This window comes from Trachurus trachurus, assembly GCF_905171665.1.
Source record: "Trachurus trachurus genome assembly, chromosome: 11".
Taxonomy (NCBI): domain Eukaryota; kingdom Metazoa; phylum Chordata; class Actinopteri; order Carangiformes; family Carangidae; genus Trachurus; species Trachurus trachurus.
In genome coordinates, this window is record NC_139904.1 from 18,689,537 (window position 1) to 18,704,475 (window position 14,939).

Consider the following 14,939-nt stretch of genomic DNA (forward strand, 5'->3'; position numbering starts at 1 on the left):
AACATAATTAGATCAACATCTGGATGAGTGTGTCTGACTAGAGGATGCCTCTCCAAACACAATTTATATGTACTCACAATGTGACACTTTTAATGCAGCTATTTATTTCTTACAGCAGTTTACGGTGTCTGTGACATTTCTAGCGTTAATTCCATGGATGTATTATATAAACTTACAGTAGTTCTTTATATAACAGTCAGATTCATGGTTAATTCACACTATCACAGTTAAACAGTTACATGACTGGTGTTAGCCAACAGTTAGCTAACTTCGCTAACTGCTAGGTGGTGTTTATTTATCATAATAACGGTCTTTCGACTTGTAATGCAGCACACAACAATCGTATCACATTTAAACCGACCTCATAAAGTTGCACAGGAGTGTCTCCAGCTCTTCTTTGCGCTTCTCTTAACCAAAATAACGTAGCCCAGTGTATTTTCTCCTCGTCTCTGTTTGTTTGAGTCTGGCGCCTTGTTGATGCGCTGCTGATGACGTATGACGTCAACGTAAAAACGACCAAATATTATCACACATTTAAAGCTTTTATTTCCTACAATAACTCCATCGAAATGAAAATGTCAAAAGCCCCAATTGTGTATTATTTTTGATGGACTACGTTAGTTTTAATCTTTAAAAGTATTTATTTTTGATAAGGCGCGGTGGACAGCTAATATTTTGACGTATGCGGGTCCTCGCAGGAGGGTGTGTTTACATCGACGTCACAGCAGTTAGCCGAGAGGGTGAGTAAAGTGTCTCTTAATTTTAGTAAATTAAACACTGACATTGAACTAACAAAGACACAATGCGGCTGTCCTAGCTCTTAATACAGCAACAGTCGCTGCCACATAGCCGGGTGCTCACAGAGAAGCAGCAGTTTAGCTTAGCTGTGATAAAACCATAAAGGAAGTGCTGACGTGCTAGCCTCGGCAGCTAACTTCAGGCTAGCTAGTTTCGACAAAACCTGGACAAAACAAGACATTGAAGACAGATGATTTTTTTCTTCATCGGGGTAATTTTCCTCTAATCCCCAGTGGGTCTGATTCTGTGCGTAAATGTCAGTGCGTTGCGAAAACAATTTTTACGCCGAGCTGTTGAATTGCCACTGTAACCAGTCTGTATATTATCTCAGTAGTTCAGTCGCCCAGAGGCTGGACACAAAAGAAACACGGGTTGAGAATCGGGCTGTAACTCACAGTTAATTCATTATCGATTATCCTGATTGTCTCAATTAATCGAATAATGTTTTCAAAGGTAATCAAACTGTCAGGAAATAAATAAAAAATTAAAAAAATGCCTATGACAAAGCCCTCAAGCCCGAGGTGATACCCTCATCTACTGTCTAAAATACATAATGTTAATATTTCGATGCCATGTTTCTAACACAATGAATATTGCCGGGAAAAAAGACAAACTATAGCTGAAGAAAGTGTTCTTTTTTTGCCTGATAAATGACTGAAATGATTATGAGAATACAAACATAATTCCATTGATCAACTTGTCTAACTTATTTGATTTTGCTACCTTGTGATGTTATGATCTATTGTTGTTATTATTATGGTGTATCCATTGTTTGTTTTATTAGGAACAAGTGTGTCATGAAAACTGAATATCTTGCACACCATCTGTGGCATGGCCAGAGGTCACATTAACTTTTTTTTAGACTATTACTCTTAATATCTTATCAATATTCAAAGCTGAAGTGATAATCCAAATTCTTTCTAAAACCCTGTAAGTGCCCATTCAGTATTATTTAAAGGAATGCACACACATTTGAGAAACACTGTAAGTCAGGGCAGACTAAGGGAAAAAAAGATTTATTCATTACCTTTGACTGTAGCAGTTGCAAAGTGATATGTTATTGTTAGATTTGGCTGCATGTTTTTGGTCAAAATGTAGGCTATTAGTTATTACATACATTTCTTTTTTAACATAAATGTTTCTGCAGATAAAGTGGTGATACTTCAGCAACATGTTCCATGGGATACCAGTTACGGGAGGGGTAGGAGGAGGTAAGACACTTAAATAGATCTAATATCCACAATTTAGGTATTTAGCATCATCCAGTAAGTGCCAGTTAATGTCACTCAAAACATGTCATTTCTTTCCCTCAGCTCCAGCCAATAAACCTGAGTTATATGAGGTAAATATTACTATTTTTATGCTTAATGCAGCCAATAGTGAAATTATAATTATCTGTTTTGTTTTTCATTGAAGTTTATCTGTAAGAAAACCACACCTACCGTTTTATAGTTGTTACCTCTACAAGAAATCACTACATTTAAGTGAAATAAATGATTGAGTACAATAAAATATATGTGAGATTCTTCTTGTTAGACGGAGTAAGTTTTTCACTACAAATCATATCTTTCCAGGAAGTGAAATTATACAAAAATGCGAGGGAACGAGAAAAGTAAGTGCCAGATACATTTCTAATTACCTGCCTAACATGAATGTGCTATAACCAAGTGATTCATAATCTTGCCAGTGCTTTAAACACTTAATTTGAATCATGTTTCTATAGGTATGATAACATGGCTGAGCTGTTCGCTGTGGTCAAGACACTGCAAGCCCTGGAGAAGGCTTACATCAAAGACTGTGTCACGCCTAATGAGTGAGTTACACGCAAGTTCACATGTCGTAAACAAACCTGTGACTTTGATTATATGTTGTTGTTAATTTTGCGGTTTACTCTGTTTTAGGTACACTGCTTCCTGTTCCAGATTGTTGGTTCAGTATAAAGCTGCTTTCAAACAGGTGCAGGGCTCTGACGTGGGCTCCATTGACGACTTCTGCAGGAAGTACAGAGTGAGTCCTGAGTTGGAGTGCAGATCATTTTTTGACCCATGTGAACAAAATTATTTTATAGATTTTAATTAGATTTTTCTGCCTTAGTAAGGATTTTGCTCTTGTTGTTTTGATAACTAGCTCGACTGCCCACTAGCCATGGAGAGGATTAAGGAGGATCGACCAATCACCATCAAGGATGACAAGGGCAATCTGAACCGCTGCATTGCCGATATTGTTTCTGTATGTCCTCTCTCCCCTTCTTCATATTGAACAGTCCATTGAAACTGGAGGCTGATTTTGGGGCGAGCGCCAGAATAAGAATTGTTATTGTCGTATTTTTGATTAAATGATTGAGTGTGTTCAGCTCAAGCACTCAGGGGCTAAAGCTGTTTCACTTCATTTGGCTCAACCTGCGGTCAGCCATTGAAGAATGTGAGTGGGTGTTGCCAGCTGTATCCACAGCCAACTTTTAACTCAACTCGTAAAATCAGCAGAAGGATGCTGTGATGCTAGCAAAGAATAAGTGCCATGTTTGTGATGTTGACAGTAAAAGAAAAAGAAATATTTTTTCTGTTCTTGTTCTTCAGCAAGTTTGACAATCAGTTAAATATTGTCTCATTGTGTTTCTCTTTCTTTCATCTTTTCTAACCTCAGCTCTTCATCACCGTGATGGACAAGCTGAGACTGGAGATCAGGGCGATGGATGAGGTAAATAAAAAAAAAAAGTGCAGACTGTTGGCAGACTTGTCACACTGCTTGCTTAAGTGGAGACCTGACACTTTTCCCTTTTTGGTCCAGATCCAGCCAGACCTGAGGGAGCTGATGGAAACCATGAACAGAATGAGCAACATGCCTCCAGACTCTGAGGCAAAGGACAAAGTCAGCCTCTGGTTAGTTACACTGGGCCTCCCACTGATCATGTATTTTAGCCTTATGTCAGTTCAGTGCAGGATGCTTTTAGTTTCAGTGACACACATACTGGGTATGGTTGCAGAGAGGTACAAAGCAAACTAATACCACTTTGACTAATGACCACATGTGGAATAAGAACTATAGACAGTGCAAATTCCTCTTGCCTTACTTTGTCCTTTTTTTTCTTCTTCTAGAAATCTGACATTTAATATAGATAATGTTAAAGCATCCCTGTGGTCGATTCTATTCTATTCTACTCTATTTTTCTATACTGCAGGTAACACACTGATTATAAATGACTGCCTCATACCCCCCCCCCCCCCCACATCTAACAATCAAAACTACCCATTTAAGTGCTTTATCATATTAATAGCTTTCCTTTGAGAGAGGTTTTATATGGAGTGGAACTTGACCTTTCCTTGATTGTGGCATGTAATTTGGACTAGATTACAGTGGGTAAAGTGACTGCACTGATTCCTAATAGCACTAATCTTACACCACTGGATATTGAGAGTGCTTTTTAAAAAACACTGCCCAACCCCCATTATTTTTTGCAGCAGTTTTCAGCAGTCTATGTTAACACTGAATATGTTTAGCATTAATTGTCACTTTCTTGACCTTTCCTCATCAGGTTGACCACCCTCAGCAGCATGTCGGCCTCGGATGAACTGGATGATAATCAGGTGCGCCAGATGCTGTTTGACCTTGAGTCGGCCTACAACGCCTTCAACCGCTTCCTCCACTCCTCTTAAAGCATCCCTCCATTATAGATCCATCCTTATGTTAATTGGTAGGAAGTGGATTGGATTAAAGTCTGGGGACAGGTTCTCTCTCTCCTGCTTCTCCTTTCTGTGTCTACATCTGTTCTCTGTGTCTTTACCCATGTTGTGTACAACTCAAACTTCACCACCCTGTAGAATATACTCCACCATTTGTGGTACATCGTGCTGCTTGCAGCCCCGCCCGCCGGGCCCTTCCTGTGCTGTGAGATGCTCCATTGGCCTGTTTTCTAGCCAAACTTGTGTGATAAATCCTTAAACACTGGCTGTTTGTTCTGATCTTGACAAAACAGTTTACTTCTAACTTTGTACTGTAATTTCAAGAAAATGTCTAATTTTATACTTAAGTTTTGCAGAGCACCAACAGAGATGCATAAGTCAATTATATTGGGCAAATTCTACACATGAAGAAAAGGTTGCAACAGCCAAAGCCTTTGTATTAATGGAAAGATGAATATATATATTTTTTTCTTTTTGGTACCCTAAATGTATCCACTGTCTGCCACCTGGGGACGTTTTGTTCTGTGTACCATGATTGTTTTCTATTACACAAGTTTTTACTGTAGAAACCTATAACAGAGTTTGTCAATTGACATAAATAACATCTGCTTTGTCTGTCAATTAACTGATCAAATGCCGCTGAAATATTGATTTGGAAGATAATTAGACTGCACTTCAAATTCATTATTATATTGAAGTTATGTTAGAAGGAAATGGTGTATGTTCATGTTTATTTGTCTAAGTTTGGTTTCTGTTAACATGCTTAATCCATATTTTCTTTATAAGTGAGGGTTTGACCACATAAAGTGGGCAAAAGAGAGGTGGTCACATCCCCTCCTGGTTTTGCTTACTAGATATGTTTCAACCCTCGAACAGCATTAGGGAGAACATATTTATTAAGATTTATCATTGTAAATAATAGTTTTGATTTTTAAATAAAAGCATGTAACGTCTTTTTAGAAATAAAGTTTGAAAATCTACCTCCAACTTAGCGTCTGTCGTGTGTGAAAATGTATTTTCTTTTTCATTCATAATAATAATTTCATTCATAAAAAAAAAACACAAGTTAATGATGATGATAATACTTTATTTAGCTGCTTTATGAGATAATCAACTTTAGATTGGAACATGAACCATCTACCCAATTAACAGTAATGATAAACTTGAAAAATAAGATTTCTAGATGTTTACGCACCTGCTTGACTGAGATGTGGCCACAACACTAGATAATAATGCACTTAATTTTGACATTTAAAATTAAATAAATCACATTAACAAAACCAATCATGAATCAGCCAGGTCCTCTTGGGGCCTTGTGGATATGTTGCTGGTGAGTTGCCTGCCCACTGCTGTGTATTGGACTACACATATTTATAATTTTTGAGGTGCTGATTGTTTGATTTTACTTCTTATTTACTATAATCTCAACTGTTTTGATTGCTTTTTTGCTCTTATGCACCTGTGGTAGCTTTATACCCCTAGGTGAATCATTCATAATGGACCTGAGTCCGTAATAAAAGATTATCTATCTATCTATTTACTCTTGCTGCAAGACCATAAACTGTTCCCAAAGGTAAAAGTTTAACATGAAGAGCTCAGATCACTGACAGTGGGCAGAGTTGTATCTGTTTTGTTTTGTTTTTACTGCAAAACGAAACCCATGATGACTCAACAGGGAACTTTGTGTCACTTGGACAATTGAAACTGAGGCTGCACAGAACAAAGCCAAAAGCCGCCTTATGTGTCAGTCTCCTCCCGGGGGATTATAGGGGTGGTGGTGGTCTTCTTATCATCCCCCCCCCCCCCCCCCCTGCCCACACCACACAGCCATCGTAATCTTCATGACAGCACCAAATGTCCACCTGTGGGAGTGAGCGTGGCGTTGGGAATGTGCTGCGGCCCCTTTAAGACGCAGGCAGCGGCGTGTTCGTTACCAGGGCGACAGAAAAATGACAAAACTCCTCGGCTGGTCAGTGGTCTGTTTGCAGGAGCAGTGTGGGAGTACACAAACTTACGGCGACATTTGACTATCACCTGGACAAACAACAACGCATTCTTCACACGGCTGGGTCAACGGGTTCAATTTACAACCGTTCAATGGAGGTGAACTACTAACCTGCCACTTCTCGGCCGACGTTTATCGACTGACTGATTGATAGATTTATTCATGAATTGATTGATTGAGCAGTAAGTTAAACAACGCTATGTACGGCCACACGTAGAGATAAGACGTGTTGACTCGAACCTGTATTGTTGTTGTTTTGGAAATAGCTGTTGAATCGTTTGCTTCAGCCCTGAACTGGCTCCAGTGTGGTCGACAGACTTCATTCATAGTTTCCAGCCGTTTTAGCACCTGTTATCCGGACATTCAAGGTCTATAATTGATCTCTTCCAGGAATAATCCAAGAGCATGCTGAGGACTTGAGCCACAGAAGTGAGCCATAAAAAAAAAAGATGAGCAAAAAATATGGATCAACAAATGTGTCTGAGGTGGAGGACCATATTTCTCTGAAGTATGAGATCAAGAAGAGGCTTGGAAAGGGGGTGAGTTGAGTGTTCATTCTTAATGCAATGGATGTTGAATTGTATCATAGTCTGTTCAAATCAGGAAGTGTTTGCACAAGATTTAAAACACTGCACTCTTGTACAGTACAAGTCTTTTAAGTTTCACTTCCATTTCAGTTTGCTGGCCTAACAATTGTTGCGCAACCCTTGTTTAGATTAACCTTTTTGCATGTGCTTTAATGTTTACCACATCTTTAATCCCCTTTTGTACTTTAGCCTTAAAATAAATTCCTGAAATTCTCCAGACTTAACGTCCTCAGCAAAATACCAGTGTTGTAAGCAAGGGTTTTATTTACTTTGGCAGGACAAACTCTTTCCTTGCAGATCAGCTGATGTGTGAGGACACTTGTGAGTCCAACCCCTTTTGTTTTTCTCTCTCTCCCGGTACGGTTGCCACAGGACCAAAAACAGCCTGGTTTCTTTCCACAGAAAATCCACAGAGACTCACAAATTGCTGCCACGTAGACACGTCATATTGGATAACTAGGCATACCTGAGGGGTGAATGTGACTCAGGTTACACAGCTGTTCAACCTGTTTACAGCTGACCAATGGGAAAGATGGGAGCATCCTGTGCACTGATGCTTGAGGGAACTGAGTAACAGTGAGCAGCACGGCACTAAATGGCTTTAGAAAGTCATCCTGAACAGCGTTGTGTTTTGTTACAAACCCAGTTCACCTTTTCTTTTTTTTTCTTTTTTTTTGAGACAACAACAGCTTTAGAGTCACCACTGCCTCCAACAACACTGACAGTGCTGCTTCTTGTCTCATTACAGTAACAATGCACTGTGATGCTCTGCCTCACTGCTGCCTCTGTTATGCTTGACTTCACTGCCTATATCAGCACCTTCCTTCAGCTGCGATTTTAGACACAGAGGTCATGTCCTTACCTGTGGTTTGTTGCTCAGAATACAGTGTCAGAAGTGCAGTTTACCTTTTTCAATCTAAAGTTATTCATAGTGCCTTTTAATAAAAAGAAAATAAAGATTCATGTAAATGAATCACTGTCCTTGGCCACCATTCCTGACAGAAGAGAGAGTATCATAGAAAACAGTTTTAAGATAATTATGAAGAAAAATGACGAGACATGCAACTATTTTGAAATGATTTTCATTGATGAATTTCAATCTTTTTAAAGAGGAAGTGAGCTAATGTAATGTTGTCTGTGTTTTGTGTGTGTCACAGGCCTATGGCATCGTGTGGAAGGCAGTTGACAGACAGACTGGGGAGATTGTGGCAGTGAAAAAGATCTTTGATGCCTTCAGAAACAGGACAGATGCCCAGGTTTGTACTGCCTGATCTGCAGTCAGTGAAATTAAGTTATTATTGTAATTATTTTGTTAACTTTGAAAGATTTGTTTGGCTTGTCAGATTAAATGGAACAAGAAACTCTTGTCTGTCTATTAACTGTTCTTTTCTCTTTTGCAGCGGACGTTCAGAGAAATCATGTTCCTTCAGGTAAGAATATGTTTGACTTAAATCAAGGAGACAGCTGTCAGTCTATAATTTTCTTAATTTGTGACTGAAAGATGAATATACTCTTATTCTCTCATGTCTTGTTCTCTACATTTTCCATATTTTTTCTTTCCACAGTCTCTTTCTGATTGTGTTTAATGTACCAAGTGTTAACAGTGCTGTCTACTCATTCCTCATATTCAAATGCTATACAGTAAAATAGAAAGTCAATTTTCTGTGCAAAAACTACCCTATTTATTAATGGCATTGCCTATGGACTTCTGTTTGTGCAGCATAGTACATTTTCACAGTGCTGCAAAAAAAAATCATAGAGTAAGAGCTCTATTAATAATGTCTAATATGGAAAACCTTGCGCAAAGAATGATATGTGAGGGTGTTCTTAGTCTGCAGAAGTGTTTATAAGTTATTGGTGCTTTTATTTTTATCCTAAATGAATGGTGACAGTGAGTAACAAGAATGTAGCCGTCTCACTGTAATTAATATCCTTGTGTTGCATATTCCTGTTCCACTCTTAATCTGCTGACCTACATACATGTGAACCTCTGCTGTGCCACTGCTCCCCAATCAGCTGTTGTCATCTTCCACTAAAACTCTGGTGCTGTAGCTGGGGTTTAATGACCATTATGTAACCTCTGTTGAAACTGCCCCTGTTGTTTACACAACCTTGACACAATACGAGCCAGTTATTACGGGTCAAACAGTAGCCACAGTGTGCTTTCTGTATTTGGGTGTATTTTTTTGGGGTTCCTAAAATAAATCTTTCTTCTTTATGCAGGAGTTTGGAGATCATCCCAATATTGTCAAACTTCTGAATGTCATCCGAGCACAGAATGATAAGGACATTTACCTCATTTTTGAATATATGGGTGAGTGGTGCAGAGCTGCTCAGCTGTGACACAGTAAAACAACACTGAACAACAAATAATCATCATTGATTGGGCGGGCTGCATTGTTTCTTTGCAGTTCAACTTGGCACTGGAAAAGGTGTGAGGTCTATGTGTGGAAAGGCTTCTGCCTCCCTTGGCTGCCTGCTTTTCCCTACTGCTGAGTCCACATATCGCCCCTCCCTCCCTCCCTCCCTCCCTCTCTGCAGTCTCATCAGTGACTGTGCATCAGCATCACAGCACAGACTGCCTGTTTCATTTTTCAGTTTCCCTTTTGGTTGAAATCATTGCATATGTGATTCTAGGGCAGCATGTGCCAAACAAAAAAACAAAAAAACATGATTCACTGAGGATGATTTCCAGTCTGATCACTGGTTGATTTTATTGTGATTCCTATATTATAAACAACACCTGCTCTCTGCTTTGACCCAGATACTGACCTTCATGCAGTGATTAAGAAAGGAACCCTACTGAAGGACATCCATAAACGCTATGTGATGTACCAGCTCCTCAAAGCCATCAAATACCTGCATTCTGGAAATGTTATTCACAGGGACCAAAAGGTAATGATGCTAATATTGAATATATGTAGAATAAGAAATATCACACCATGCTAAAGGCTTTTATTCAGAATTGTGGAAGACATAGATGCATTATGCTTGTATACCCTTTGATCTGAAAAATATGTCATAACAATTGGAATGAAACCTTTATTTTTCTTTATACTAAAAGTGTATTCTAATTATATTCAAAGTACTGTGTAATTCAGTTAAGTGGCACATGTACATGCCTGCAGCACCTCTCTGACCTTCCTCCTGGAAACTTGATTTTTTTCCCAACCTTCTCTCATATTAAATGTCTTCTCTTTTACCTCCTTGTATTATTTCTTTTGTCACATCTTGGCCAATCTGGGTACTGTGCTGTTGCTCAAACTGTTATTGTCCTTGTGATGAATGTTTCTGTTCACAGCCATCCAACGTGCTGCTGGACACAGACTGTGTAGTCAAGCTGTGTGATTTTGGCCTGGCCAGATCACTCAACCAGATCCAAGAGGACAGTGGGAATCCCGCACTGACGGAGTATGTGGCGACGCGGTGGTACCGAGCTCCTGAGATCCTGCTGGGATCTGCAAGGTATCAACTGTGATGAGCATCTGTTGTCACTAAACCCTTCTTCTACTTGTGCCTCATGAACAGTTGATTTAATAACAATGAAGATCGTAGCATGGTATTTTAATTTTAGGGACACAATGCTTACTAGGGAACATGACAAAACTGTTTTGAACATACCAGATTGTCAAAGGAGTACATCTTGTCCAAAGGTACACAAAAGGTGTCGACATGTGGAGCCTTGGCTGTATCCTGGGAGAGATGCTGCTGGGAAAAGCCCTGTTCCCTGGGACATCCACCATCAACCAAATAGAGAAGATCATGAGTGCCATACCACACCCGAGCCCAGAAGGTGAATAATTAAAGTCCAGGTTAAATTCATTCAAATGCTTAATACTTTGCGTTTACTATAAATTGATTAAATACGTTTTCATTTTCAGATATTCTTGCAATCAAGTCTGAATATGGCTCCTCTGTCATCCAGAGAATGTTACTGAAGTAAGAAAATATTTCCTTTTTTGATTCATGGTGCACAGGACATGCATAATTTACACATGTATTGTCGCCCGTGGCGCAAGGGGAGTTACAGGAGTGACGATAACAAATTTCCTCCCCTCCGCTGGGAAGACTATTTTCACAGCCTGCAGGTTGAGACGAGGCTCATTACATGCCTGGGTGACAAGAACAATGATTAATGCGGAGATCCAGTGACGTAGCAATGACAAAGCACAATCATAAACCGAGCAGTGTAGTACCTTAAGAAAGACCACTGCTGCAAGGGGTCATTTTTGATAAATGTAGCATAAAGTGGGAATATTTTAATCAGCAGAGTCTTGTAAATATATACCTGTGCCTTAAAAGGAAGAGTTTTATTAGTTATCTTTCTAGCAAAACACAAGTTTGTCCTGATATTTTCTTCTTTTTTTTTCTTTCAACATCCACATTCCTCTTCCTCCCCTTGGTTTTTCTGTGTTTAAATCTCACCTCTCTCTCGCTCACCAGACCACAGGTGCCTCTGGAGGATCTTCTCCAGCTGTCTGTGCCTCCCGATGCTCTGGACCTGCTGAGGGGTCTGCTTGTGTTCAACCCAGACAAGCGGTTGACTGCTGAGCAAGCTCTCCAACACCCATATGTAGCCAGGTATTAAGGAGCATGTGGTCATATTGATTCATGGATTAGTGACTGTGGTCAGGTTTTCCAGTATTGTAAAGATATCCTTCTTTAATTTTCTTTTGTGAGCAGTTAGTCATTGTTTGTTTGCTATGCTGCTTGTGTCAAACTCATAAAGATCAGTATTTAGTATCATTAAGTGCTGTCATAAATCCATGATTGTTTTCTGTCCCTTGAGGTTCCATAATACGGCCAAGGAGCCAGCTCTGAACTATGATGTAGTGCTGCCAGTGGATGATGATGTTCAATTATCTGTGGTTCAGTACCGCAACAAACTTTATGAGGTACGGAATAATCATAAATGTTTATTATGTAATATTCAACTACATTACATAAGGTGCACTGCTGTGAAACCCGTTTGTCAGAACACATTGAGGATGTTGATCTGATACTTTGTATATTTTCCTCCTCTTTACTTACAGATGATACTTGAGAGGAGAACAAACCAGGGGCTGCTAAGACTGATCCAGTCTAAGGACCCAGGCTGTGTCAGTGGCAGGGAGAGGCCCGGTGTGAAGGATAGTGGAGAGAAGGGTCCAGTGGCCGGGGTTGGGGATGGTGATGTCAGCCATGAGGAGAAACCACAACATGAAAAGACTGATGAGAAAAACCACATGCCCTCACATGCAGGCGTCACCAAACCTGAGCCTGCAAATGTATCCACCGAGGCTGCTGTGGAGAGGACGAGTCCGTCAACCAGCCATCGTGTGGAGAAACTCACATATAACCCCATCACTCACGCCCCAAGTATGTTCTACACACACAGGGCTGGGTATCGAACCTTTTTGGATTTGAATGTGTACCGAAAGCTGGCAATACTAAAAGCTTGTGATCATTGTTTGGACATATGTGGTATTTCTAGACTTTTCTAGACTTAATAAATACTATATGTACATATATTTTTCATCAAATAGTTCTTACTTTGAATCAAAACTTTTTTTCAACAGTTTTGCGGTGTATTTTGATTATTAACATTTTATTTCTCCAGATAATGCAGTGAAAAAGTTTTGTTTTCGTATCGGTGCATGAATAATGACAAAGTCCCTGGGATAGAAAACTCCAACTCTTCTTCTTTTCATTCAGATGGTTTTGCTCGGAGTCCAGGTGGTCCTCCGCATTACTACCACTCTACTGCAGGCAGTAGGAAACTAGTGGGGCAGACTAGCAATGGAAATGCAACTACATCACCAACAGAGGGCACTGCTGCGAATACAGTAAGCAACCAGGTTGCTGCTCACTCACCCTCCTCTCTCTGCTTTATTTTGCTGTTAGGTACTTTTTGCTACATGCCTTCTACGCTACTCATGCTCTCACTCTGTCGCTCACTTTGATTTTATCGTCTTTCCTTCCATTCATTAGTCCATGGACGACATTCTCCAGCGCGGTCGCTCAGCTCCTTCAACCTATTCCCGGTCCTTCTCCCTGACTTTAAATCAAACGCAGAACAACCCACTAGTTCGCAAAGAAGAGGCATCCTTGTCTTCAGGGCTACATGTCACATCTGCACGCCTGGTCAGTCCACAGCATGGAAAATATGACTCAGTATCAGGATGTCATTTCAGCCCTTACATGCATGATGAAATATTGATTTTAAACATAGAATTTATTTTTTTTAAAACAACAACATATAAATATTTAAAAGCTATAGATGGACTGGCTGTCTTAACATGTCCAACTTTCTTTTTATCCCCTTCAGAACCAACGCTCCAACCCTCAGGTCCGCGAGGCCCGTCCGCCTCCACGATTCAGCAAAAAAGTATTTCAGAATAACTGTAATGTAGGAGCTGCAGGTGACCCTCGGGCCAAACTCGGCAGTTACTCCCAGGCCTATGGTACAATCAACAAGACTCAACTGGACAATCTGCTTCAAAGTCGTTCATCCAACCAGTAACTGCTACATAGGGGCTCGGTGTCAGCTGTGTTTAAATATACAACATGGTTTGCCTTGTGATACGATCATAGGCATGTGGCACACTGAAAGAGAGCTTGTTAAAAGAAACTGTTATGGCTGTTAGGTCAAACATCACTTGTGTATTGTGTAGACTATAACCATGGAGACATGGATTTTCATTCACTGTCTGTGACAGTGAATATGTAATTGTAAAATTAAGTGTGACTTCATATTACATTTGTCAAGCTGTACCAGCAATTCATGCAAAGATGCACATGTCAAACTCAAGAAGTTTTACTTATCTTCACTTCTAACAAGGCTGGATCATCAGCCAGCTGCCCTGGAGCCTGAGACGTTCAAGGACTCTGAAGGACACTGTTTTTATTGAGTTTCATTTTGTTTGTGATAATTTGATTGACACATATTTCTTTGGGAATGTGCCTCACGTCAGCACATTAACTGAAATGTTGTCTTATCTAGATGTCTGTAAATGAGGCCATGTGTCAAAATCCACATGCCAAATATTCCAAAATGTGTTTACCCAAGTATCACAAACAGTGGGTAGGCAGGGGGGGGCATAAGTGGCCATACATTGACATGTGACTTATTTTCCATGGGCTTAATGATTTATGTACATTAAGCCAGTGGAATTCAAGTGGGCACAGAATAACTAAGTATACCGATAGTTGTTTGAATTGATTATTATGCAACAAGGATCTGTCTTTGCAGCAGCAATAAGTCCACTTGTTCTTCTAATGTGTACAGAAAGAAAAAATTAGTGTTTTGTGTACCCAGTTTATAATGTCTACCAGATAACTGTAGCAGCAAACTACCATCAAGTTGAATAATAAACAGAGGGGTAAGAGTCTCAGATTCTTAATCTACTAATACAACAATAAAATGTTTTCTATTAGATTTTAAAAATCCTGTTTATGTATTTTTTAATAGTATATTACATGTTTTTAAACTGTTAATGCTGATGCAATTATATATTTACTGTCATGGTGGAGTTATCTAATCTTCCTCTGAGAGATGATTGGGGGTAGGGAAAGGTCTGCTTCACCACTGTGTCTTAATTTGTCAAACTTTTTAAGATTTTTCAGAACTCAGAAGAGATGAAGGGTATTTGTATCATTTATACAATGCTGGTCTTCAATAGCATAATATTTAAATTAAAGAATAAGTTAAAGCAAACTCTTAAAGTCGTAAATAGGCCTATCTCAAACCGTTCTTTAGCACAGCATTGAGATAAATGTACTTTACACCACTGATAATAAACCACATGACTGTGACAGTTGCATCACGCAGAACTCTCCTGGTTCATCTGAATATCTCCACTGCGAATTTACTTACACGCCTCCGTGGCC

General features: G+C 39.6%; 2 protein-coding genes across 4 annotated transcripts; both read left to right on the top strand.

Annotated features, from left to right (window-relative positions):
• Positions 1–673: 673 nt before the first annotated feature.
• vps28 (VPS28 subunit of ESCRT-I) lies at positions 674–5,453 on the top strand. Its single transcript, XM_083981701.1, has 10 exons — positions 674–740; positions 1,946–2,009; positions 2,112–2,140; positions 2,373–2,410; positions 2,522–2,611; positions 2,700–2,805; positions 2,926–3,027; positions 3,442–3,495; positions 3,586–3,677; positions 4,331–5,453. Exons 2-10 carry the CDS (start codon positions 1,970–1,972, stop codon positions 4,449–4,451), a joined length of 672 nt encoding a protein of 223 aa, XP_083837827.1. The 5' UTR covers positions 674–740; positions 1,946–1,969; the 3' UTR covers positions 4,452–5,453.
• A 982-nt stretch (positions 5,454–6,435) lies between these two features.
• mapk15 (mitogen-activated protein kinase 15) lies at positions 6,436–14,489 on the top strand. Of its 3 annotated transcripts, none has more exons than XM_083982082.1 (15): positions 6,436–6,581; positions 6,874–7,022; positions 8,228–8,326; positions 8,471–8,500; positions 9,294–9,384; positions 9,835–9,965; positions 10,372–10,535; positions 10,724–10,863; positions 10,952–11,009; positions 11,514–11,651; positions 11,860–11,965; positions 12,104–12,428; positions 12,765–12,895; positions 13,041–13,193; positions 13,378–14,489. In XM_083982082.1, exons 2-15 carry the CDS (start codon positions 6,933–6,935, stop codon positions 13,570–13,572), a joined length of 1,851 nt encoding a protein of 616 aa, XP_083838208.1. In that variant the 5' UTR covers positions 6,436–6,581; positions 6,874–6,932; the 3' UTR covers positions 13,573–14,489. The 3 variants fall into 3 exon arrangements, with proteins under 3 accessions (XP_083838208.1, XP_083838207.1, XP_083838209.1); XM_083982081.1 differs by having other exon boundaries at positions 6,472–6,665; XM_083982083.1 differs by lacking the exons at positions 6,436–6,581; positions 6,874–7,022 and adding an exon at positions 7,331–7,646.
• Positions 14,490–14,939: the final 450 nt, after the last annotated feature.